At 52.0% G+C, this 24,074-nt stretch overlaps 1 protein-coding gene, 1 long non-coding RNA gene and 1 pseudogene across 5 annotated transcripts in view; 2 read left to right on the top strand and 1 right to left on the bottom strand.

The window, feature by feature from the left end:
* Positions 1 to 381: 381 nt before the first annotated feature.
* Positions 382 to 11,825, top strand: LOC100992948 (putative glycosyltransferase ALG1L2; annotated as a pseudogene).
* A 219-nt stretch (positions 11,826 to 12,044) lies between these two features.
* On the bottom strand, positions 12,045 to 23,149 carry LOC100976782 (protein-lysine N-methyltransferase EEF2KMT). Of its 2 annotated transcripts, none has more exons than XM_057302034.2 (3): positions 22,395 to 23,149; positions 20,432 to 20,512; positions 12,045 to 12,559 (listed from the first exon to the last, which is right to left on the bottom strand). In XM_057302034.2, exons 1-3 carry the CDS (start codon positions 22,512 to 22,514, stop codon positions 12,473 to 12,475), a joined length of 288 nt encoding a protein of 95 aa, XP_057158017.1. In that variant the 5' UTR covers positions 22,515 to 23,149; the 3' UTR covers positions 12,045 to 12,472. The 2 variants fall into 2 exon arrangements, with proteins under 2 accessions (XP_057158017.1, XP_034814184.2); XM_034958293.3 differs by lacking the exon at positions 12,045 to 12,559 and adding an exon at positions 18,499 to 18,838.
* A 284-nt stretch (positions 23,150 to 23,433) lies between these two features.
* LOC117979913 (uncharacterized) overlaps positions 23,434 to 24,074 on the top strand; it is a 127,109-nt gene continuing 126,468 nt past the window's right edge. The window contains exon 1 of one of the 3 annotated variants that reach the window (XR_010111910.1): positions 23,434 to 23,814. This is a non-coding gene — a long non-coding RNA (uncharacterized LOC117979913). Of the gene's footprint in view, positions 23,819 to 24,074 lie in introns of all 3 variants that reach the window. The other 2 variants (XR_010111909.1, XR_010111911.1) reach the window with 2 other exon arrangements.

The following is a 24,074-nucleotide window of genomic DNA, read 5'->3' as shown; positions in this document are numbered from 1 at the left end:
GTGGGCAGACTCTGACTCTCCCACACCCCTCTCGCTAACCCCAAACCCCTTCTAGATAGAATGTTCTCCTTCCTCTTCATCCTAATGCCAGGAGCAAGTTTGGTGGTGCGTTCCCCACACCTGCGCCCTTTGCCAAAGCTCCAGGTTCCAGAGCCTTCCTTTCTTTCTTCTCTTCTGCTTTAAGGCTTGCTTACCCTGAGTTCAAGACCCGTACAGCCTTGTTAGATAAATGGCTACATAAGATGACTGGTTAATCAGAGCGAGTATGGCTGATGATGGCTTCTGCAATATAATGCAATGAACCCGCACCCACCTTCACTGAACGATCAACATTCACTTTGGTGTAATGGGATAAACCATCAGCATGTCCCTCCTGATGCGATGCACAGAGAACATGACACCATTGCTGTGATAATCCCACCCCAAATGCATAAGAATATCACTGCCAAGAAACATCAGCCAAATCCAAAGTAAGGGACAATCTATCAAATAACCATCTTTCGTTCTTCAAGAATGCCAATACCATGAAAGAGAAAGAAAAACTGAGGAGCTGTTCCAGGCTAAAAGGGACCTACAGAGACACAGCAACTGAAAATAATGCATGATCTGGGATTACCGTTTGCTCCAATGTACATCATTGGGTTAACTGGCGAAATCTGAATGAGGTCCCTACATTAGAAAACCTTATTGTAGCAGGGTTAGTTTCCTGATTTTGATATTGCCTTGGTTATATAAGACAAAGTCTGTGTTATTAAGGAATACACAGGAATATTTAGGGGTAAAAGATAACTCATCTGCCACTTAGAAAATAATAAATCAAATGGGGTAAAATGGTAGCACAGGGGAATCTCAGCGAAGGGTATAAATGATGTCTTTGTACTATTCTTGCAACGCTTCTGTGTCTGGAAAAATAATAATAAATATTACATATTTAATAACTAAATGAATGAAAAAGTGTGCAAGATTTCTGCAGGTGTCAACCTTGGCGATACAACAGGATCATCTCAGAAGCTCTGCATGAATATCAGTGCCCAGGCCCCAACCCAGAGATTCATAGTCAGTTAGCTGGGGATGAAACTCCAGATATCGGCATGTGTGAAACACACCCCAAGGTCATTCTAGCATGAATCCAGAATAAGAAGAAGCAAGCTTAGCCTTTAGTGTCATTGGGTGACAGGAAAGTTCTAGGCTGGGGACTTTCTGAGCCCCCCATGTCTGCTTGGTTTGAGATCTGATCTTGGGGGCAGCATGGTGACACAAAACAGGAGTACAGTTGTGGGTCCAGTCTTGGTCCTTCCTCTAATAAGATGGGAGACATTGGGTCAGATCCCTTGCCTGTGCCAAGCCTGGGTTTTCTCAGCTGTGGAATGAGGTTAACCAGGAAGTGCCTCAGAGGCCAATGTGCATTCAAGGAAGAAGATGCCCAGCTCAGATATGGTGTGGCTGTGTCCCCACCCAAATCTCTAATTGTAGTTCCCATAATCACATGTTGTGGGAGGGACCTAGTGGGAGGTAACTAAATCATGGGGTGGGTCTTTCTCCTGCTGTTCTCATGACATTGAATAAGTCTCACAAGATCTAATTCTTTTTTTCTTTTTTTGAGACCGAGTCTCACTCTGTTGCCCAGGCTGGAGTGCAGTGGCGTGATCTCAGCTCACTGCAACCTCCACCTCGTGGGTTTAAGCAATTTTCATGCCTCAGCCTCTCGAGAATCTGGGACAACAGGCATGAGCCATCATACCTGGCTAATTTTTATATTTTTATTAGAGATGGGGTTTCAACATGTCGGCCAGGCTGATCTCAAACTCCTGATCTCAGGTGATTCACCCACCTTGGTTTCCCAAAGTGCTGTGATTAGAGATGTGAGTCACTGTGCCCTGCCTGATCTAATGGTTTTATAAAGGGGAGCTCCCCTGCACAACTCTCTTGCCTGCTGCCATGTAAGATGTGACTTTTTTCCTCCTCCACCTTCTGCCATAATCATGAGGCCTACCCAGTCATGTGGATCTGTGAGTCCATTAAACCTCTTTTTCTTTATAAATTACACAGTCTAAGGTATGTCTTTATTAGCAGAGTGAGAAAGGACTAATAGAGTAACCCTTAAACCCCCGGACCCCAAAATGGAGTTGCCACAGGATGGAAGTCTGAAATCCTTGTGATGTCCAGCTGGCAGAAAGGAATTTGGATGAGTAGGGCTGGCCAACTTCTGGTATTGCTGGTGAGTCCTGTCATTATGTGGGTGACTCCTTGCACCCCTGGCCCTTCATAGGACTAAATTCTGGGAGGGTTCTTGGGAAAGGGGCTAGAGAAGGCAAGAGGGCATCAATCTTCTTCCAGGCAGTAGGAAGGCAAGCTGGAGAGGCCAAGCTCCCAAGTAAATGGAGGCACCTCCACTGGCCCCTTTGTGAGGCACGCTTGACCTGGGTTTTATGGAAAGAAAGTGCCCTCACCAAACGGTGCGAAACAAGGCCCCAGGCTCCACACCTGATCCCAGGTGCCCCCTTCTGCCCTGCCCTAGACTCACCTAAAGCTGTACTGCCCAGAGTCATGGCCTCAGGCCACACATGGCTACTGGCCACTTGAGATGTGGCCGTCTCAGTTGAGATATGCTGTTAGTGTAAAATATACACTAGATTTCCAAGCCTTCATAAGCAAAAAGAAAAACATAAAATATCTCATTAAGAATTTTTAAGTATTCATTAATGTTGAAATAATAATATTTTGAATATAGTGGTTAAATAAAGTTTACTAGGAGAATTCATTTCACCCCTTTTACTTTTTCTAATGTGGTGACTAAATTATTTAATATTACACATGTGGATTACATTATATTTCTATTGGATAGCTCTGTTCTAAAGTCTGCACGTTGTCCTTTTGTGGCTTATTTCCTTGATAATTTTATTAAAATTAAATTGGGGGGCCAGGTGCAGTGACTCACATCTGTAATCTCAGCATTTTGGGAGGCTGAGGCAGGTGGGTCACCTGAGGTCAGGAGTTCGAGACCAGCCTGGCCAACATGGTGAAATCCTGTCTCTACTTAAAAATACAAAAATTAGCTGGGCGTAGGGGTGCGTGACTATAATCCCAGCTACGCGGGAGGTTGAGGTAGGAGAATCGCTTGAATCCTGGAGGCAGAAGTAGCAGTGAGCCGAAATCACGCCACTGCACTCCAGCCTGGGGGACAAGAGCGAAAATCCATCTCTAAATAAATAAATAAATAAATAAATAAATAGAAAAACAAAATTGAGGGCCGGGCACGGTGGCTCATGCCTGTAATCCCAGCACTTTGGGAGGCCGAGGCAGGAGGATTACCTGAGGTCAGGAGTTCGAGACCAGCCTGGCCAGCATGGTGAAATCCCATCTCTACTAAAAATACAAAAATTAGCTGGGCTTTGTGGTGGGTGCCTGAAATCCCAGCTACTCCAGAGGCTGAGGCAGGAGAATCACTTGAACCCGGGAGGTGAGGTTGCAATGAGCTCAGATTGCACCAAGGCGCTCCAGCCTGGGTGACAGAGTGAGACCCTGTCTCAAAAAATAAAGAAAAAAATAAAAATAAATTGAGGAAGGACTGAGCATGCAAAATAGAATCAGCCTTTGACCCTGAATACCCTGCAGTGAGAATTCCCCTGTGGTTCTCAGGCTTCTGTAATTCCAGCAAATACACTCTTTCCTCAGGTTCACTAAAATGCAGATATTGTGAGATAATGCTCATTTCTCACAGATTGCTTGAATAATAATAATGTTCATTACAGTAATTTACAACTTAATAGTCAATACTGCCTTTTTAACCCAGTCTGTGAGACTGAATCGTAAACGTGACATTCTTTGAAGTAAAGCTCTCAATTAATATACCAGACTGCATAAACTCTAATAACTTACCTTTCCATGGAAAGAGAATATGTGGGTATTCTCTTTGAAGACAAATGGTGAAGAGTAGACTCTCATCAAAGACCCTCTGGCAGTAATGAGTTGCATTCGGGAAGGTTCCAGAAGGTTCTGTGGAAGGCTGCAGTTTGGGATTGGTTCTCAGGTGTCTGTCTAACTGCTTTCTAAGGATGAAGACTCCTGGTTCATGCTTCAGCTCCACCCACAGGAGCAACAGACTGACATTCCTCCACATAATAACAGACCCAGGCAGTGCAGAGCCATGTGGGGGGTCTTATCTGTCCTGTTGTCCACAGTCTGGTTTTATCTTAGACCCAGCCTGGTGCAATTCATGTTGTGTATTGGCACTCCACTTAAGTTTCCTGTTTGTAAAAAGCCTCTTTCATTCGGTGATTCCTCAGGGCTTTAGGGGAACTTTCTGGAAAGCAGGAAGAAGGAAATAAAGGTTGTTTTGCTGAGGATGGGTGACATTGGGCGCGGGACCCAAATGAGTGGTTTGAGAGGAAAGTAGCCTTCACGCTGGACTAATGCTTGGCAACATTATGGGAAAATTTGGGGAAGCTGGGAGAGGAGGGGGCAGAGTTTCCTTCCCAGCCAGCCAGGGGGTCCAGGCAGTTTTGGTCCTAGGACATCTCTCTGTGCATTCCCAAGTAATTGCAAGGCTTCTTCTTGTCATCGTCTGAGACTTGGATTCCCCAAGCGTCCTTCTTTTCCTGGAGCCTCTGAGTCCTCTATTCCTGAGGCCTTTCTTCAGCACCCCCAATAGCCCCGCCATGATTTCATTGCAGGGCTGTGAAGGTCTACGACAAGCCGGCATCTTTCTTTAAAGAGGCACCTCTGGACCTGCAGCACCGGCTCTTCATGAAGCTGGGCAGCACACACTCTCTGTTCAGGGCCCGGTAGGCCTCCCATCCTCAGCTGCCTTCTCTCCTGCTCGCCACTGCCCTGGCCTCTCCCCTTCTCGCTGCAGACCTGGGAAACCACTCATCCAGGGGTTGGCAAACTAAGGCTACAGGCCAGTCTCCTGCTTTTGTAAATCAAGTTTCATTGGGACACAACACACTCATTAACTTCTGAGTTGTCTACAGCCGCCTTTGAGCTACAATAGCAGAATCGCGTTTTGCAACAGAGAACCTGTGGCCCACAAAGCCTGAAGTATTTACTCTCTGGCCCTTTAAGAAATGTTTGTGGACCCCTGCACTGTCTTACTCTCCTGCCAATGGGTTCCCAGATCTGTGGCAGGATCTGTGGACCTGTGTGTCCCCTGGGGTGTCTCACGGGGCTAAGGAGGGGACCTTTGTGCAGGTCCACAACCCTGAGGTGTGCCCCTGGGTAAGCTGGGGTGGTGTGGGAGGGCATCCCTGCACCCTCATCTTGAGTCCAGGGGATGATAAGACAGTAAGTCCCGTGGAGAAAAGGAATGAGTCAGTCTTGTTTGCTGTTGTAATCTTAGCACCCAGCAACAATATTAGAGAAAGCAAGCCCAGGCCTCGGATGGCAGGGGTGGCCTGGTGCTGCTGATGTGGCCAGGCACCCCAACCGCTGGGAGCCTGCAGGCCTCGCCACAGCAGGAGATGCCCGTCCTTGGTCCTGGGCCTGCTCTGTGGCCTCTCACAGGCTTTTTTTCTGCTCTTTCATCTCAGAACCTGAGGACCCAGCCATGGAGCGGTCGGCCTTCATGGAGCGGGATGCTGGGAGCAGGCTGGTGACACGTCTCCATGAGCAGCCAGCCCTGCTGGTCAGCAGCACGAGCTGGACAGGTCTGCAGGACCCCTGGGGCACATGGGTTTGGTGTGACGGGCACCTGGCCAACCTGTGTTCTCCTCACCTCTGCCAGTCCTGCATGCCCCCACCCTGCCACAGTCTCAGTGAGAAGGGGAGGGTGTGTGAGCTGGAAGAGAGGTGTCTAGTAACAGGCCCCTGACATTCAATTCTCTTCTCATAGAGGATGAAGACTTCTCCATCCTGCTGGAAGCTTTAGAAAGTAGCTGTGTGGCTGCAGTGAGGAGCTCTGGGCTTGTTGGGGGCCACTGAGCTGTGAGCTGCTTGCCTAGCCTGCAGCATGTTCCTGACCCGGACCACTGGGTGGGGCAGCCTGGGGACAGTGGGGGTGGTGGAGGTGGGCCGCCCTGAATCCCCAGTTGGGTCATTGAGTGACCAGGCCCTCAGGCTGAAATGCCCCCTCCAGGAGAGTATCTCACAGAGGATGGTGGCCTCCCCACCAGAGCAGTGCTTTTTCTCCACCTTACCAGGTGACTCTGGTTATTGTTTATTTAAAAATTTTTTTCTGAATGGGCATGGTGGCTCACACCTGTAATCCTAGAACTCTGGGAGGCTGAGACAGGCAGATCACCTGAGGTCAGGAGTTCGAGACCAACCTGGCCAACATGGCGAAACCTGTCTCTACTAAAAATACAAAAATTAGCTAGGTATGGTGGTGGGCGCCTGTAGTCCCAGCTACTTGGGAGGCTGATGCATGAGAATTACTTGAACCTGGGAGGCAGAGATTGCAGTGAGCTGAGATCGCGCCATTGCATTCCAGCCTGGGTGACAGAGCTAGAGTCTGTCAGAAAAAAAAAAAAAAAAATTCTATCAGAAATTCCATGTAGAATTGTTTCTTTTTTTAAACACAGAGTTTGAACAACTGACTCTTGATGGACACAACTTTCCTTCTCTCGTCTGTGTGCTAACAGGTACCGCCTGGGACCCTGGGTGTCTGTTTGGTTGGGGGATGGCGGAGGGGGAGGAGCACGCAGTCTTTACCCTGTGCTTCCCACGATCTTGTCTCCTTAATCCTCACTGCAGCTCTCTGCCATAGGGTCTTATATTGCTTGACATGGGGGAAACTGAGGCTCAGAGGGTTTCACAGCAGGGCAGGGAGCCCAGATTTGTATCTGTAGATACCAAGCTTTCTACTTTTTCAGTAGTTTCCAAGCATCTTCTTTTTGTTGTTGTTACGTCATTGGTGTCTTTTTTTTTTTTTGAGATAGAGTCTTTGTCGCCCGGGCTGGAGTGCAGTGGTGCGATCTCGGCTCACTGCAACCTCTGCCTCCCACATTCAAGCAATTCTCGTGCCTCAGCCTCCTGAGTAGATGGGACTACAGGTGACCACCACACCCGGCTAATTTTTGTATTTTTAGTAGAGACAGAGTTTCACCATGTTGGCCAGGCTGGTCTTGAACTCCTGACCTCAGGTGATCCACCCGCCTTGGCCTCCCAATATGCTGGAATTACAGGCATGAACCACTGTGCCCGGCCATGTCATTGGTGCCTTAACCGAGCCTCTTAATTTTTCAAACGGAAGAGCCCCTGTCCCACAGTTACTGCTGCTGAGCCCTTTCAAGGTGACTCAGTGAGGAGGGAGAAAAGCGGAAGCGGTGTGGGAAGAGGCGGGGTCTGGGCCAGCTGCTGGTCCTGCTCTCCTCCTTCTTGTGGCCTCTAGGCTCCCAGGAGTGGTTTGGAACCCGCGCCATGTGCTCTGGAGACTGTGGCAGGGCAGCGGGAGTCCTCGTGTTCCCTGTGCACAACACAGACAAAAGGCTGGGTCCACCCAGTGGGCGGTCGGGTGCCAGGCCAGTGCTTACCCCGCCATGTTTGCAGCCCGAGGCCAGCTGGCTGCAGGTACAGGGCTGTGCGTCAGGGGTCAGCGTGCACACACCCCTGCAGGTCTCGGGGCTCCTGGGTTGCTTCTGGAAGGGCCCGCATGGGGCCTGACTGGAGCTGCCGAGGAGTGGAGCTTCTGGGAAAGGGATCCCTCCTAGGGGGGAGTGTCTTGGGCCTGGGGCCACGTGGCAGGGACAGAGACGGGTCCATGGCAGTGTCTGCTCTTCTCTGTGAAGGCAAAGGGCCTCTGAGGGAGTATTACAGCCGCCTCATCCACCAGAAGCATTTCCAGCACATCCAGGTCTGCACCCCTGGCTGGAGGCCGAGGATTACCCCCTGATTCTAGGTGAGAGGCCAGCAGGAGGCTCAGGGAGGAGGCGGGGCCTTAAGCAGGGGGAACAGGGGTGGGCCGGATGTGCTTTTTCTGAAAAGGTGGCTCTGGAGGCCACTTGGGCACGGGACCTGGGCTCTGGCTGAACTCCCAGGAGGAGGCTACTTCCTGGTGTGCCAGCCCCTCCCTGCCAGTTGGCCCCAGAGGCCGTTTACCAAGGCGTTTGAGGAGGCCACGTCCTTTCAGCCTGCCACGCCCTCCATTCAGTCCTCTTCCTTCCTGCAGGAGGGCTGGGCCTGGGGTTGGGGCCACTGTTGCCCAGGTGTGGGAGGGCAGTGGCTTTGGGAGGTACAGGGACGATGTGTCAAACAGCGTCGCCTCTCCCAGTGAGATGGTTCTCCTTTGCCTCCGTCTCTTTCCCCATTGATTCCTCCAAGTGGGGAGTCGTGTCTTGCTCCTGATGCGTCTCTAGAGCTGCATCTTCCAGCTTTGAGTGAGCAGAGCAGTTGGAGGCTGAGGGCCTTTTCCTGGCAGGACTCTCCATCTAGTCTTTGTTTTAGACAGTCTCGCTGCATTGCCTAGGCTGGAGTGCACGATCTCAGTTCATGCAACCTCTGACTCCTGGGTTCAAGTGATTCTCCCACCTCAGCCTCCCGAGTAGATTACAGGATTACAGGAGCCCACCACAACACCTGGCTTATTTTTGTATTTTTAGTAGAAACAGGGTTTCACCATGTTGGCCAGGCTGGTCTTGAACTCCTGACCTTAAGTGATCCTCCTGCCTTGGCCTCCCTAAGTGCTGGGATTTCAGGCATGACCCATCATGCCTGGCCCCAGCTAGTCTTTAGAAATGTTAAGCTTTATGGCTTTATTTTCACAGTGACAGCTGGTTTGTGGTGGGTGTGCTGTGGTTTATTATTATTATTATTATTATTATTATTATTTTGAGATGGAGTTTCACTCTTGTAGCCCAGGCTGGAGTGCAATGGCATGATCTTGGCTCACTGCAACCTCTGCCTTCCCGGGTTCAAGTGATTCTCCTGCCTCAGCCTCCTGAGTAGCTGGGATTGGAGGCACCTGCCACGATGCTTCGCTAATTTTGTATTTTTTTAATAGAGATAGGGTTTCACCATGTTGGCCAGGCTGGTCTTGAACTCCTGACCTCAGGTGATCCACCTGCCTTGGCCTCCCAAAATGCTGGGATTACAGGCGGGAGGTGAACTTGGGAGGTGGAGGTTGCAGGGAGCTGAGTTTGTGCCACTGCACTCCAGCCTGGGTGACAGAGTGAGACTCTGTCTCAAAACAAGACAAAACAAAACAACAACAACAAAACCAAATTGTGGTTATGTAGAAAAAGTGTCAACTTATGTTTTCAGATGTCCCAGCCAGGCCGTGTGGCTGCTTGCCCAGCTTAAGCCACTTGTGCTTGGTGATGTCGGGGGCCTTATGAGATTTTCACTCCCCTCCGGGGATGTTCCCTCACTGTGCTGGGAGGATTTGTGTTCCCAAGGCAGAGACCAGCACTCTGACCGCACCCCTCTTGCCTAGCATGGTCGGTGGACCTGGGTGTCTGTCTGCACACGTCCTCCAGTGGCCTGGACCTGCCCATGAAGGTGGTGGACATGTTCGGGTGCTGTTTGCCTGTGTGTGCCGTGAACTTCAAGTGGTAGGAGCAGAACCCGAATCTTTCTGGGGATAGCTTCACAGATCCACCGCTGAGGGGGAAGCAGTGCAGAGCGAGCTGCCCACAGCGAGGCCCTGTCCCTCGGTCAGTCCAGCACACACTGGAGGCCAGGAGGAGGAGCCCTGCATTTACTGTGGCTGGGCTGAGCCTCATTGAAGTAGTTGCTTCCATTTAGAGCTCATGTTATATTTAGGTTGGTGCAAAAGTAATCACGGTTTTTGCCATTAAAAATGACAATTACTTTTGCACCAACCTAATATGAAAAAAAAAAGCATCTTAAATACTAGAACTCCACTCGGGGCTTTTGCTCCTGGAGTAGAATTGGCGGGAATTGCCTGCAGGCTTACATGGTTTTCTTTGTTGTTTTCTCTCCCACCATGTCCCTTTTGGCCAAGCTTACGTGGTGGGTTTGAATCAGTTGAATGAGTGTCATGCTGTGGCCTCACTCCACCCAGCATAGATGGGTGTTTGGAAGGGTGGCACTAGAGGAGATTCTAGAAGCAGTAGCCTCAGCACAAGTTGAGCCCTTGGCCCCTGCTCAGGAGCCGGCCCCTGGATGGGATTCAGGGATGTGAGCCCCTCGTGTGAGCTGAGCTCAGGGAATGTCAGGATCAAACCTGGTGCCCTAGAAAAGTCATCTTTTATGTGCTGAGCCAGTTTCCAGGGGGTTGCCTTTACTCGTTCCATGGCCATAGAATTAAGAAAAACATGCAAAAATAATTCTTCAGTCCTTGAAGAGCATCCAGCACAGAAGGTACAAACCCTCCTTAAGGCTCCCTCCTCAAATCGCTTTGGCCATTTTGATGTGCACCCGCCCCCCCCAGGCCTTTGTACCCTCAGATGTCAAGTCTAAGAACCAGCTCCTGGAAACCACACCCCCCGTTCCAACCCCCAGCCTGGCTTGAGCGTGGGGTGGGTGGGAGCCCTGGTGGGCACCACAGCGGTCTGGTGTCTTCTCCAGGCAGCTCTCAGGCTCCCTTGGTTCTCTCTGCAGTTTACATGAGCTGGTGAAACATGAAGAAAACGGCCTGGTTTTGAGGACTCAGAGGAACTGGCAGCTCAGCTGCAGGTAGCCACGTCTGCCACCACGCCCGGGTGGGCAGGGTTCTGGAGACTGGCATCGAGCCACGCTCCCTGATCCCTGCTTCCCACAGCCAGGGTGGGACCATGTGGGGTCTGGTGGAAAAGCTAGGGAGGGAGCAGAAGTCACAGAGGCTTCCTACTCTGCTGTCCCGTTTCGGTACAGTAGGCTCGGGAAAGTTAGGACACACCCCCTCCTGCCCTCTGGATTTATGGAGCTGACACTCCACAAATGATGCTGGAGCCGGGTGGGCCGGGCTGCAGTTTAGGAAGTGATCAGGATCAGGTAGGTGCGTGGGCAAAGGGAGCTTCTGGGACCAGCCTTGAAAGATGGGCGGAATTCTGCAAAGGTTACTTGTTTCTTATTGCTAAAAGTAATACATCATTCTTGCCAACAGAGTGATTGGGAGGATTTTCAGTAAAGGTCCAGGTCGGAAGTCATTTAGACTGGGTGCCCCAGTCTCTGTCAGAACCATGGTACTCTGTTGTGGTGTGAAAGTAGCCACCGATCGTCTGTAGATTAAGGGGTGTGGTTTTGTTCCAATAAAACTTTATTTAGAAACACAGGCTGTGGGCTGGATTTGGCCTGCAGGCTGTAGTTTGTGATCCTTGATTCAGACAGTTTAGCAAGGCTGAAAAGAACACCGACAGCCCCTCATTACCCACAGATGGGTGGGACTGTGTTGGCCAGAGGCCGAGAAGAGGGTGCTCACAGGGGAACGTACAGCATGTAGAGGCCAGAAGGTGCTCCAGGGCACCAAGTGTGGGAAAGTGGGACATACAGGTAAGTTTCCAGGGGAAGTTTCCGGAAGGCATAATGTCAAGTTGGAGGCAGAGCACTGCTGGGGCGTGAAGGGTCTCGAGTTCAAGTGAGGGAGTTAGGGGCTTGGGAGGGGTTGTTATTGGGTCGGGGACCTGGGGTCAGCCAGGTGGTGACCTGGGATGGGGTGGGGACAGGCAATGAGGTAAGATCTGCTCTTTATTTTTTTGCAGATGCTTTTCTCAAACTTTCCTGATCCTGAGGGCAAGCTAAACCAGTTTCGGAAGAACCTGCGGGAGTCGCAGCAGCTCCAGTGGGATGAGAGCTGGGTGCAGACTGTGCTCCCTTTGGTTATGGACACAGAACTCCTGGGCCAGAGGCTAAAACCCCAGGACCCCTGCTGTCCTTCCCGCAGCTTCTTCTCAGAGTCTCAGGGCAAATCCTTTCGAGTAGCGCCTCCCAGTGGCCAGAAGCTGATATGACGGCAGTGGTGCCGCCTGGTGAATGAATTGGTTCTGTGACCGCGGAAGCTGTGGTTGGCCCTGATTTCTTCTCTGGAGGCTCGGAAACGCTTCCTGTCTTCTTCTGTTCTTCACGCCCCATGCCCCTGCTAGTGTATTACTGTTCTGTGACTTCCCTGTGACCTCTGCAGTACTCCTTAGCCTGCGTTTGGTCTCCAGGTGTCACCTTTCTGCCGTGTTCCTAACATGTTGATTCCTGTCTTGAAAAAAGCACCTGCTGCACCATAAGCCCAGGGATGTGGCAGCTGCAGCGGGCTTGGCTTTGTGAGGAACCGAGTGTGTCCACGTTGGGGGAACGTCATACTTGATACACATGTTTTTATTTGCACAAAGAAATTGCTATTTTCAGAGCCAGAATTTTCATGTTTGATTTATGGTGATTTTCTTAAGAACCAGAACTGCTGGCAGAAAGGGGGCACCCACACGCTTAGATAGACAATGTCTTATTAGAGGGCAGTTTGTGGTTCCTGATTTGGAAATTAACATTCTCCAAACATTCCAGTCCAATGAAAGTTTTATCCACTTTTCCATATAAAAATTCTTCCCACGACAGTGACTTGATTCTCACGATCCCGTTGGAGTCGTGTGTGAGTCCTACAGTGTGAGGTTCAGCATTGCCATCTCCAAGTGCTCTCCTTAGGGAAACAGTTTCTGGTCATGATGAGCTTCCTCTTCCCATCTGATCCTGGCCCGGCCTGGAAACAGAACACGTGTTTGAGGATGGCAGTGTTTGGGGACAGGACATGAGCATTTTGTGTGGGGCTTCTAGGACAGGCCTGGCAGGGTGGGGGGTGTCCAAGTCAGTTTACTTGGTTCACAGGTTCCCAGGCCCACCCAGGTGCCTAGAATTGGCCTCCAGGTTGGGACAAGAAATCTGGTTTTGCGTAGAAATGGCTAGCAGCAGGCACCGTGCTGCTGTCCACTCTCTGCCTGTGTCCGCCCCAGCACTTGGCACAGCGGGACAGAAGCAGAGATCTGAACCCACATCTACCTGGCTGCTCAGTCAACCCACTCTTCACAAAGCTTAGAAAGCCGCCGGGCACAGTGGCTCACGCCTGTAATCCCAACACTTTGGGAGGCCGAGGCGGGCGGATCACTTGAAGTCAGGAGTTCGAGACCAGCCTGGCCAACATGGTGAAATCCCATCTCTACAAAAATTAGCCAGGCATGATGGTGGGTGCCTGTAATCCCAGCTACTTGGGAGGCTGTGGTGGGGGAATTGCTTGAACCCAGGAGGCGGAGGTTGCAGTGAGCTGAGATTGTGCCACTGCACTCGACCTTGAGTGACAGAGGGAGACTCCATCTCAAAAAAAAAAAAAAAAAAACCTCACACAACACACACACACACACACAAAGCTTAGAAGGGGCTGGTGTTCTCAGAAGCACAGATGTCTGAAGAGCCGTTAGCCAGAATGATTCTTTTTTTTCTTTTTTTGAGATACGATCTTGTTCTGTCACCCAGGCTGAAGTGCAGTGGCACAGTCATTGCTCACCACAGCCTCGACTCCTGGGCTCTAGCAATCCTCCCACTTCCTGAGTAGCTGGCATGACAGGTGCATGCCACCATGCCAGTAATTTTTTTGTTTTGTAGAGATGGGGTCCTGAACGCATGGCCTCAAGTGATGCTCCTGCCTCAGCCTCTTTTATTATTTTTTTTTAGACGGAATTTTACTCTGTGCCCCAGGCTGGAGTGCAGTGGCAAAATCTCAGCTCACTGCAACACCTCCCAGGTTCAAGTGATTCTCCTTCCTCAGCCTCCCGGGTAGCTGGGATTATAGGCGTGCACCACCATGCCTGGCTAATTTTTGTGTTTTTAGTAGAGATGGGGTTTCACCGTGTTGGCCAGGCTGGTCTTGAACTCTTGACCTCAAGTGATCCACTCACCTCAGCCTCCCAAAGCCTCAGCCTCTTACAGTGTTGGGATTACAGGTGTGAGACACTGTGACCTGGGATGATTTTCAATCACAGTTTTTTGTTACAAGTGGAAAATGCGTATTTTTAAAAATGAAGTAGCACAGACATGAACGTGTAGAAGTCTCTATAATCCTGCCAATGGCACGTGTTCACGTGTATATCAGGGATATCCAATATTTTGGCCTCCATGGGCCACGTTGAAAGAAGAAGAATCGCCTTGGGCCACACATAAAATACACTAATGCTAGCAATAGCTGATGAGCTAAAAGAAAAAAAAATCACACAAACTCCTCATACTGTTCTAAGAAAGTTTACAGATTTGTGTTGGGCCGCAGGTTGGACAAGCCTGCTGTATATATATTCTAGGTTTTCCCCTATAGGTATACTTATGTGAAAATGATGATTGTGATAATTTTTTTTTGAGATGAAGTCTTGCTATGTTGCTCAAGGTGGCCACAAACTTCTGGGCTTAAGCCATCCTCCCGTCTCAGCCTCCTGAGTAGTTGGGAATATAGGTACTCATAACCATGTGTGGGTGATTATTATTAGTTTTTAAACAAAAATGGGTCGGGGCGCAGTAGCTCACGCCTGTAATCCTAACACTTTGGGAGGCTGAGGCAGCAGATCACTTGAGGTCAGGAGTTCAAGACCAGCCTGGCCAACATGGCGAAACCTCGACTCCACAAAAAATACAAAAATTAGCCAGGCGTGGTAGCACGCACCTGTAGTCCCAGCTACTCAGGAGGCTGAGATGGGAGGATAGCTTGAACCTGGGAGTTGCGAGGTTGCAGTGGGCCGAGATGGCACCACTGCACTCCAGCCTGGGCAATGCGAAACCAGACTCTGTCTCAAAAAAAAAAAAAAGGTTGGTAGGGGCTTATGCTCTGTGTGCTGTTTGGCACTTTTTTCACTTAAAAGATATTGCAGGTATTTTTTTCATGTAAGTATCTGAAGAAAGACTTCCTGTTTTTTTGTTTGTTTGTTTGTTTGTTTTTGCCTTTTTGAGACAGGGTCTTGCTCTGTTGCCTAGGCTGGAGTGCGGTGGTGAGATCAGGGCTCACTGCAGCCTCCACCTCCTGGGCTCAAGCCATCCTCCTACCTCAGCCTCCTGAGTAGCTGGGACTACAGGTGTGCGCAACCACACCTGGCTAGTTTCTGTATGTTTTGTGGAGATGGGGTCCCACTATGTTGCACAGGTTGGTCTTGAACTCCTGGCGTCAAGAAGTCCTCCTGCCTTAGCCTCCTAAAGTGCTGGGATGACAGGCCTGAGCCCCATGCCTGGCTAGCCTCCTGTGCGACGTTTTGCGGGACTCTGTCATGGAACCCAGTATGCCTTCGTGTGCTGGCTTGTTTGTTGGCTCTGTAGTTAACGGGCTGCCCCATGTGGGCAGGCATTGGATCATCCGTGTCTCTGTGTGCAGGCAGAGGCTGCTGCGGGTGCATCTGTGCACATGGCTCCCAGGAGGGGCTGTGCTCAGGGGGAGCTGGAGCAGAGGCTGATGGCATTGGGGGGCTTGGGTGTAGTGTGGAGGCACGAGAGCCAGGTGGCCGGGCTGCAGTCTGCGGGAGTTCAGGGGTCGCTTGGCCTTTGTGTGTCCTAGTGTCTTTGTCGGTGAGATGGGACAAGGACAGCACACCCTCACAGGTGCTGGGGGCTGACAAATGTCAGGTCTGAGACAGTTGCTGGCACACTACAGGGCCAGTTCCCCTTCTCTACAGTCACCCTGCTCGTCTTCCATCGACTGGGTGCTCAGGACAGTGGCGTGGTGGATCCACCTGTACAGCCTGTGCTCCAGCATCCTGCAGGCCACAGCTGTGTCCAGCCCTGACCCTGACTGCCTCTCCTGCCACCTCCATTTTATAGATGAGGAAACCGAGGCCCAAGGGCTTAGGGAACCCTGCTCTGAAGCACACAGTAGAGCTCCTGGGCTCAGACCTTCCCTCCCTGGGCTGAGCTGTCCTCCTGCTGCCGCAAGCCCCCCATGCCCCAAGCCCACCCTGCTCACTGTCCTCTGCCCGAGTTCCCCGCATTGTGTGGGAGTGTGGGGCAACCTAGCTTTTCCCCGGCGCCCAGTTCTTTCACTTCCACTGGAGTCCTGCAGGGACAGCTCGGGGACCATGCAGGTGCAGGTGGGCATGGGGGCTCACCTAGCTCGGTGGTGAACAGCTGGCACCTCTCTGGGTTGCGGACAGTGAAGGCCACATAGACCTCAGGAGCCCGCTGGTGATCCCGGCAGGCAGCCAGCCTCCGCAGGACCCTGACCGGCGACACAATGGCTTCTGGGCAATACAGCACGTCTACGGAGAAAGCTTCAGGTTACTGAAAGGGACCAGCGGACAGTTCCAGGTCATGCTGACCTCAGCAGCAGGGCGAGGCCAGAGAGGCAGCGGTCATATGAGATTGGTAGATGCCATTTGACCATTTATGCCATTAGATGGAAAGGCAATTACTTGGTGAAAAAGGAGAACCCTTAGTAGAGCAAGCTGCAAAAGACCGAAGCAAAAGAAAAAAATCTCCAGACTCACTGGTGTTCCTTAGAAAAACAGCTCTGGTTCTCGGCCTATCTAGAGGGCTTCGAATGACACAAAGCCTGACCCTGCCATGAGCTTCGTGTTTCAGGCATCTGCCGATTGGTCTGCTGGCTTGCAGGCATGGGCCTGTGTCCCTGGCCACTGCTGGACCTGTGGTTTTCAGGGCTGGGACCCAGGACCACAGGCAGAGCTCTGCTTGACCAGAGACCCCTCTCTGGTCTCTAGGGTGACCAGAGACACCTTAGGGACTGAGTGTGCTGGCAGGGGTGAGGGGTTTTCGGTGGCCCAGCCAAACACCACCTTCTCTCAAGGGTCCTGTCCTTGTCCCAGAAGTGGTTGTTTTCCTCCTGTGGTCTCTGAAGGACACAGGGCATGGCTCTGGGACAGAGCCATGTGGTGACAACTGTAACAGGAGTATGCCTGTCTCCAACAAGAGGGCTGTGGCTTGAAGGTCACCTTAAGAGGCACCTCTGTCCTTTGATGTCACCCTGGAGGCCCAGAGTAACTCTTCTGGAAGCCCCATCATGTCTATGCCCGAAAGCGTCCATTTTTCCCTTTTCCCAGAGCCAAGAGCTGGGTAGAGCTGCAAGGACACCGCCTGCACAGGATGCCCGGGGCTGGGCATTACCTGCTGCAATGACAATATCTGGCTGGAAGGCAGAGAGCTGATGGACCGTCGCGACGTCCCTGGGGCTGTCTAAGTTGGCAGTGATGTCTGCCTCTAATGAGAGGCCATTGAGAAGAACAATCCCTCAGAGCTGCTCGAGGACCCGGCTGTGACAGTCACTGAAGATGTATGCCTGGGGGCGGCACATCTTGCAGATGGCCAGGCCTGTGAGGCTGGCGCCACTGCCAAGCTCTAAGACAGTCCTGGCGGGAGGAAAGGGGACCGTGTTTGCGACTGCACCAGGGTAAGCCTGCCCTGCGCCCCGAGGTCACCTGTGAGTGAAGGCTGCTGGGTTCTCGGCCCATTCTGCAAGGTAGAGGGCAGCGTCCCATGTGACCAGGCCTGTGGTGCCATGGGAGATGATGGCTGTACTCTTGGAGAGTGTGACGGAGCCTCCCGAGGGCTGCACCAAGAGAGGGCGGGAGAGTCAGTCCAGCAATCAGAAGACAAGTGGCATAGAAGATAAGTAGCCATCCACCACATGGCTGAATAAACCATGACAGGACCAATCGCCACTCAGCAATCAGAAGCAGCTAACTGTTGACATCCCAAAAGCTTGCATGGGCCTCCGGTGTCACGTGGCATGAAAGACACTCATCTCAGGCCACACAGGAGTCCACTCATCCAACATTCCTGAGACGACAGAATTCTGGTGATGGAGCACAGGTCAGCGGTGGCCAGGGCCTGGGTGTGGCTATGAAGGGGTGACTGCCTTGTGATGTTTCAATATGCTGTGTTTTTCCTTTGTGGTTTTCTGTATCTATGTTTTATCTTTTTTTTTGAGCTTTGTCACCCAGGCTGGAATCAGTGGCACGATCTTGGCTCACAGCAACCTCCACCTCCTGGGTTCAAGCAATTCCCCTGCCTCAGCTGCCCAAGTAGCTGTGACTGCAGGCATGTGCCACCATGTCCGGCTAATTTTTGTACTTTTATTGAGACAGACTTTCATTCTCGTTGCCCAGGCCAGAGTGCAATGGCGCAATCTCGGCTCACTACAACCTCCACCTCCCAGGTTCAAGAGATTCTCCTGCCTCAGCTTCCCGAGTAGCTGGGATTACAGGTGCCCAATGCCACACCCTGCTAATTTTTGTATTTTTAGTAAAGATGGAGTTTCACCATGTTGGCCAGGCTGGTCTCGAACTCCTGACCTCAGGTGATCCACCCGCCTCAGCCTCCCAAAGTGCTGGGATTACAGGCATGAGCCACCACGCCCAGCCTAATTTTTGTATTTTTAGTAGAGACAGGGTTTCACCATATTGGCCAGGCTGGTCTCGAACTCCTGACCTCAGTTGATCCACCCGCCTCAGCCTCCCAAAGTGCTGGGATTACAGGCATGAGCCACCATGCCCAGCCTAATTTTTGTATTTTTAGTAGAGACAGGGTTTCACCATATTGGCCAGGCTGGTCTCGAACTGACCATGGATCCACCCACCTCGGCCTCCCAAAGTGCTGGGATTACAGGCGTGAGCCACCGCGCCTGGCCCTGTCAAGTATTCTTTGAGGACTGGGCACCAGGTCCTTGTGCAGCATGTAGTGTGCGTTACCTATTGGACAAATGCCCAACAACCCCACGAGACATGCTGTTGTTGAAGTGCTTGATTTACAGACAGGGAAACTGAGGCCAAAGAAGGTTAACAGACCTCATGTCTAAGACTGCAGAATGGGTGAGTCAGGATTTGAACCCACACCCACGTTTTCACTTTGTCTGTGCAGGAAGGGTATCTGGGCTGTGAGGGGGAGGAGGGTGCCCTTCTCATACCAGCAAATAGCTCCGGTGGCCCTGGGTGGACCCCTTGGCCATCAGGGTCTCCGCCAGCACCTCGTACAGCTCGTCCAAAGGCTCCGTGTGGACAGCCTCGTGCTGGGGGCAGACAGAGTAAGAGCTTGTTTGCTTTCCTTCTATTCTGTAAAAATGTACAGATGATTTTCACCAAGCTTGGAGGGGAGATTTGGGATGGAATCGTGTAATACCGGCCAGCTGGCATATAAAATATTCACTTCGTTGGGCATGGTGGTGTGTGCTGAATAGTCCCAGCTACTCTAGAGGCTGACATGGGAGGACTGCTTAAGCCCAGGAGTTCGAGAACAGCCCGGGCAACAGAGATCTTGTCTCTAAAAAAGTAATTCACTTGGTAGGGAAACCTGGATGGGAGGGCCTTCAACCAGAGGTGTTGAGAGGGTAGGGTTAGGTGTAGTCTAGGGCAGGAGACAAGGATTCCGTGAGAGCTGCCACATGACCATGACAGAGAGCTCTGTGTTTGGATCAAACACAGAGAGGAGGAAAACAAAAGGTGCTTTTAAGTGAGCCCAGGCAGAACTGTGAGGGCGGCCCATGCGGCAGGCTGTGGCTGTCAGCAGGCTGCTTCTCCACAGCTGGCCCCGTCCTAAGATTCACAGGGCAGCAGCAGGGTACACTGGGTGACTGCTGCCCTCTCTTGGTGGCACAGGGCAGACCTGCTGGTGACCACAGATGCACCCTTTTGGGGAGGACTAGGGAGAAAGCAGGTATTGGAGAAGCAGGGGATTGTTTATTTGCTAAAAGTGTGGCCCTTTCACTCAGCAGGTCTGCTACTGCCTACTAAGGAATGGCCTCTCGACATCCTCATGTCAAACCCTGCATGTTCGGGCCCATCTTTAAAATCCATCCTAGGCCAGGTGCGGTGGCTCATGCCTGTAATCCCAGCACTTTGGGAGGCCAAGGCAGGCGGATCACCTGAGGTCAGGAGTTCGAGACCAGCCTGGCCAACATGGTGAAACTCTGTCTCTACTAAAAATACAAAAACTAGCCAGGCATGGTGGCGTGTGCCTGTAGTCCCAGCTTCTTAGGAGGCTAGGCACGAGAATTGCTTGAACCAAGGAGGCAGAGGTTTCAGTGAGCCGAGATTGTGCCACGATAATCCAGCCTGGGCAACACAGTGAGACTCTGTCTCAAAAAAATAAATAAATAAGTAAAAAATAAAATCCATCCTATATCAGTCAGGAAAGAGCTCATTCCAGCAGGATCAATGCGGAGAATTCACCAGAGGAACTAGTTCCAAAGGTATGGCAAGAGGAAAAACTTCCAACAGGGGCCCGTGGGGCAACCCAGAGACGGAAAAGAGCAGGAAACTCCAAACCCTTTGGCGGGCAGGACAGAGGGTGTGGGTGAGGGTTCCAGTGCTGTGGGCTGGGCCTGCCTGGTAGGAATGAGAATCCATATGCTAGGAGCTGGGGCCCCAGAGAAGCAGCTGCTGCGGAAACCCCAGGAGGCAGAGTGAGGGAGAGACGCTGGCCTCCCCTTCTTCCCGCCCTGCACTGTTTCCCATGGGTCACACACAGCTGCAGCCAGTTGCCTGGGGAGGCCCCTGCCATGCTGGGGTTTGCAAAGCAGGGCCAGGGCCTGGGAAGGACGGGGGCTCCAGCATGCAGGTGGCTATGCTGTCCGGCTACTGGGTGGACACTGCCCATAACTGACCTTTTTGATGAGTTCTGAGAGAAAGCACCGGGCATACTTGACTGACGGCGGGTGCTTCACACACACAGGATGCTTCACAGTCTATGGAAAAGGACAGAACGTTGGTTGCTCGAGAGCCCATCTTAAGTCTCCTATGAGCTTCAAGCCAACACAGCAGAGGGCAAACTCCAGGCTACCCAATACCTCAGCAAAGATGTAGATGGACACAGCATTCTGGCCCCACGCATCTGAAGTTTGTCTTAAGATATAAGCCGTTTCCTAAAAACGCTTCCACTGCAGTGGCACAGGCTATGGCAGCATTTCTAATGCCCATTCTGAGCAGGAACACAGGGCATGTGGGCCCAAACCACCTCCCTCCCAGGGGAGCCTGTGTGAACCAGGGTTTGCAGGAAGGACAGTTGTCAACTGTCTGGCTCTATGGAAGAGGCGGGAAGGCCCACTCGGCAACTGCTCTCTTGGATCGTGTGTCCCTGGGGACAGGACGGAGGGGATGTGACACTCCAACTAAAGCCAAGAGAAGCCAAGTGCAGGACGAGCAAGTTCCAGGCAGTGGGAACAGCCGGTGCAAGCTCTGAGGTGGCCACAGCCTGGCACTTGGAAAGAGGGCAGAGGGAATTGTGCAGCAGGAGTGGGGACGGTGGGAAAACAAGAGCCTGGAGGGAGAGGGAGGAGATGGTCCGCAGTGCCTGCTGGCTGGGAGGGATGCAGATTCTGCCCAAGGGCAGCAAAGTACCCCACGCAATATACAGGCTCTTCACGCTGGTGCTGGTTTTTCATTTATTCTGACACAGAGTCTCGCTCTGTTGCCCAGGCTGGAGTGCAGTGGCCCGGTCTTGGCTCACTGCAGCCTCCACCTCCCAGGTTCAAGCAATTCTCCTGCCTCAGCCTCCCCAGTAACTGGGACTATAGGCATGCACCACCACGCCCAGCTATTTTTTGTATTTTTAGTAGAGATGGGTTTTTGCTATGTTGGCTAGGCCGGTCTTGAACTCCTGACCTTAGGTGTTCCATCCACCTCAGCTTTCCAAAGTCCTGAGATTACAGGTGTGAGCCAGTGCATCCAGCCTTTTGCTGGATTTTAAAGCAGCTCTCCCTACATTTCATGCTTCACCACCTACGAGAGTGAGGCTCAGGGTGAAACTCAGAGTAGGGTGCGAGATAACTTCAGGTATCGCCATGCTTGAAGCCCTGTCCTACTGTATTGCCCCGAAAGTCTTCCCTGCTGTGGCTGCATCTTTTCCACGTGGATAATCTTGGTTCACCTCTAGCACAGGAATTCTTCCCCGGGGCTCCTAGGATGGGCTGGGTGGGTGGGGGTGGAGGATGTCTGCCTCCCCTGAGTTTGTATGGAAAATGTATTCTTCTGGTGCACTTCTTTCTGGGAGGGAGTCTGTTGCTTTGTCTTTTCTGAAGGGCTCATGGCCCTTTGAAGGTGAAGACCCAGGATGCAGGGTGATCTGCACTTGGCCCTCAAGGCCAAGGTCAGGCTGTGGCTGGGCCGGGTGGTGATCCTGCCTCTCACCTGCATGCAGATGCACTTGAGTGCAAACCCCACCCTGGGCAAAGCAAGGGCCCATTTAGGTCTAGAATAGACAGGAGTGGGCAGGACAGGCCTCATAAATGCAAAAAAGAAAGTCTCTGAGCATCTACCAAATGCTAGAAGCTGTTTTGCACCTGTCATCTCTGTTTCTGCTGTGGATGGTTTAAAAAACATTCCCTAGATTCCCCCCTCTTATGCAGATTTTTGTATATACTGATGTCTTTGTCTAAGTCTTAGATAGAAAACAAAAGTGCTGGAGCTGTCGGAGGTGCTGACACCCACCTGCAGTGCTGACTCAATGGTTTTGTTCTTTGAAGAGGGGTGTTTTTAAAGGGTACAAGCACACCTGTGGTTCTTCTCTCAGGTCTTCCGGAGAGATTCAGGAGGCAGGGTCATGAGTCCCAGGGACTCTGGGACTCTTACCTTCTGCAAAATATCCCGCAGAAGCTCAGAATCTGATGAGTTTCTTAACTTTGCTTCTAAGCTCTGTGTGGAGGGAAGAGAGAGAAATCTCAAGGGTGCATTCACAGGAACATTAAACATGCAATAGAATGTGTTGGCAAAGCGCTATGTGATCTCTCCTTGGGGACGTGGAGCCAGTTGGAAGTGGAAGCCACAGCAGCTGAAAGCCTGACCTTCAAATGTCGCAGGTGCACCTGGATGAGTCACAGGAAGAAGGCTAGAAGACTGACTCTTGGCCACATTAGTCTTGGCTACTTAGCTGCCACCCAGGTCATGGGCCAGCTCCCTGGTTGCACTGGTCAGCCAGGAATTACCAGGGCAGCCATTGCACCAAGGTTTGATGGGCTTGCCATCTGAGTTTAAGTGGAAATGCAGAATGTGCCCATACCAGCCTGGGTTACATTGTCCTCTTACAGGGGCCTCAAGCCCAGCAGCGAGCTTTGGCTCCCAAGTTAGGCAGACTGTCTCGGCTGGTATGTGACACGGGGCAAGGCACTTCATTGCTTCAGAGCTCCTTCCATGCCGTAAAAGGCCCTACAAGACCTGGTCCTAATCCCTCTCTCTGGCCTGTTCTCCTTCACCTCTTGCCCACCCTGCTCACTCCACTCCAGCCACACTGGCTGCCTTGCTGTTGTTCCTCAACCACAGCTGGCTTGTTTCCACCACAGGGACTTTGCATATCCTGTTCCCCAAGCCCTTCCCATGGCTAGCTGCTTCACCACTCAGGCCCCAGTTCAAATGCCACCTCTTTGGGGAAGGCTTCCCTGATTCCCCGACTTTGGTGACTCTTCTCCCCAGTTGCTCCATTCACCATTTCCCTGTTTTATTGGCTTTAAAGCTACTCTCATCTGGTCTTTTCTTGTTTATTCATTTATTTGTTTATTCTCTGGCTCTCCCATGAAAGCAGAGCCTCATCTGTCATGGGTACTGCTGATCCATGGTGCCTGGCTCACGGAAGGCATTTATTAAACATTTTCAGACCGAATAAAAACAGTAGCTAACACCGACATGCATTTACCATGAGCCAGGCACTGATCCACAGGCTTTTGTACTCAACTCTGACAACAACCCTAAGAGGTAGCTATCATTATATCCCCCATTTTATTAAGAAGAAAACAATAGCACAGAGAAGGGCTCAGGAGGCGGGGCCAGGGCGGGGCGTTGACTACGTCGTAGCACATGACCAGGCGGTGCTCGGACTCTGGGAGGCAGAGCTTAGGGCGGGCCGATGTGGGGAGGGGCCCAGGGTCCGGGAGGCGGGTCCGAGTCTGGGCTGCGGGCTGCGCTCAGGAGGCGGGCCCTGGGGTATGGCCAGGCGCTGCTCGGGCCCTGGGAGGCGGAGCTTAGGGAGGCGCCAGTGTCGGGAGAAACCCAGGGACTGGTAGGTGGGTCGGGGCTGGGCTCAAGGGCCGAGAGGGAGCTGGGCTTGGGGCGGGGCCGAGACGGAGCGAGGGGTCCAGGGTGTGGGAAACGGGGAGGGGTTTGAGGCGGGGATCGGAGTGTGGCTCACGTTCGGGAGGCGTTACCTGCGGAGGGTTTGAGGCAGGCCCAGGAGCAAGGCCATGGTCGGCCGAGGCGGGGCCAGGAGCGGGCCCTAGGAGCCGGAGCTTTGGGCGGGGCCGAGTCCGGGTTTGGGGCCCG

Source organism: Pan paniscus, chromosome 3 (assembly GCF_029289425.2).
Source record: "Pan paniscus chromosome 3, NHGRI_mPanPan1-v2.0_pri, whole genome shotgun sequence".
Classification (NCBI taxonomy): Eukaryota; Metazoa; Chordata; class Mammalia; order Primates; family Hominidae; genus Pan; species Pan paniscus.
The sequence above is the reverse complement of the archived record's forward strand: the minus strand, read 5'-3'. Positions and strand labels throughout refer to the sequence as shown.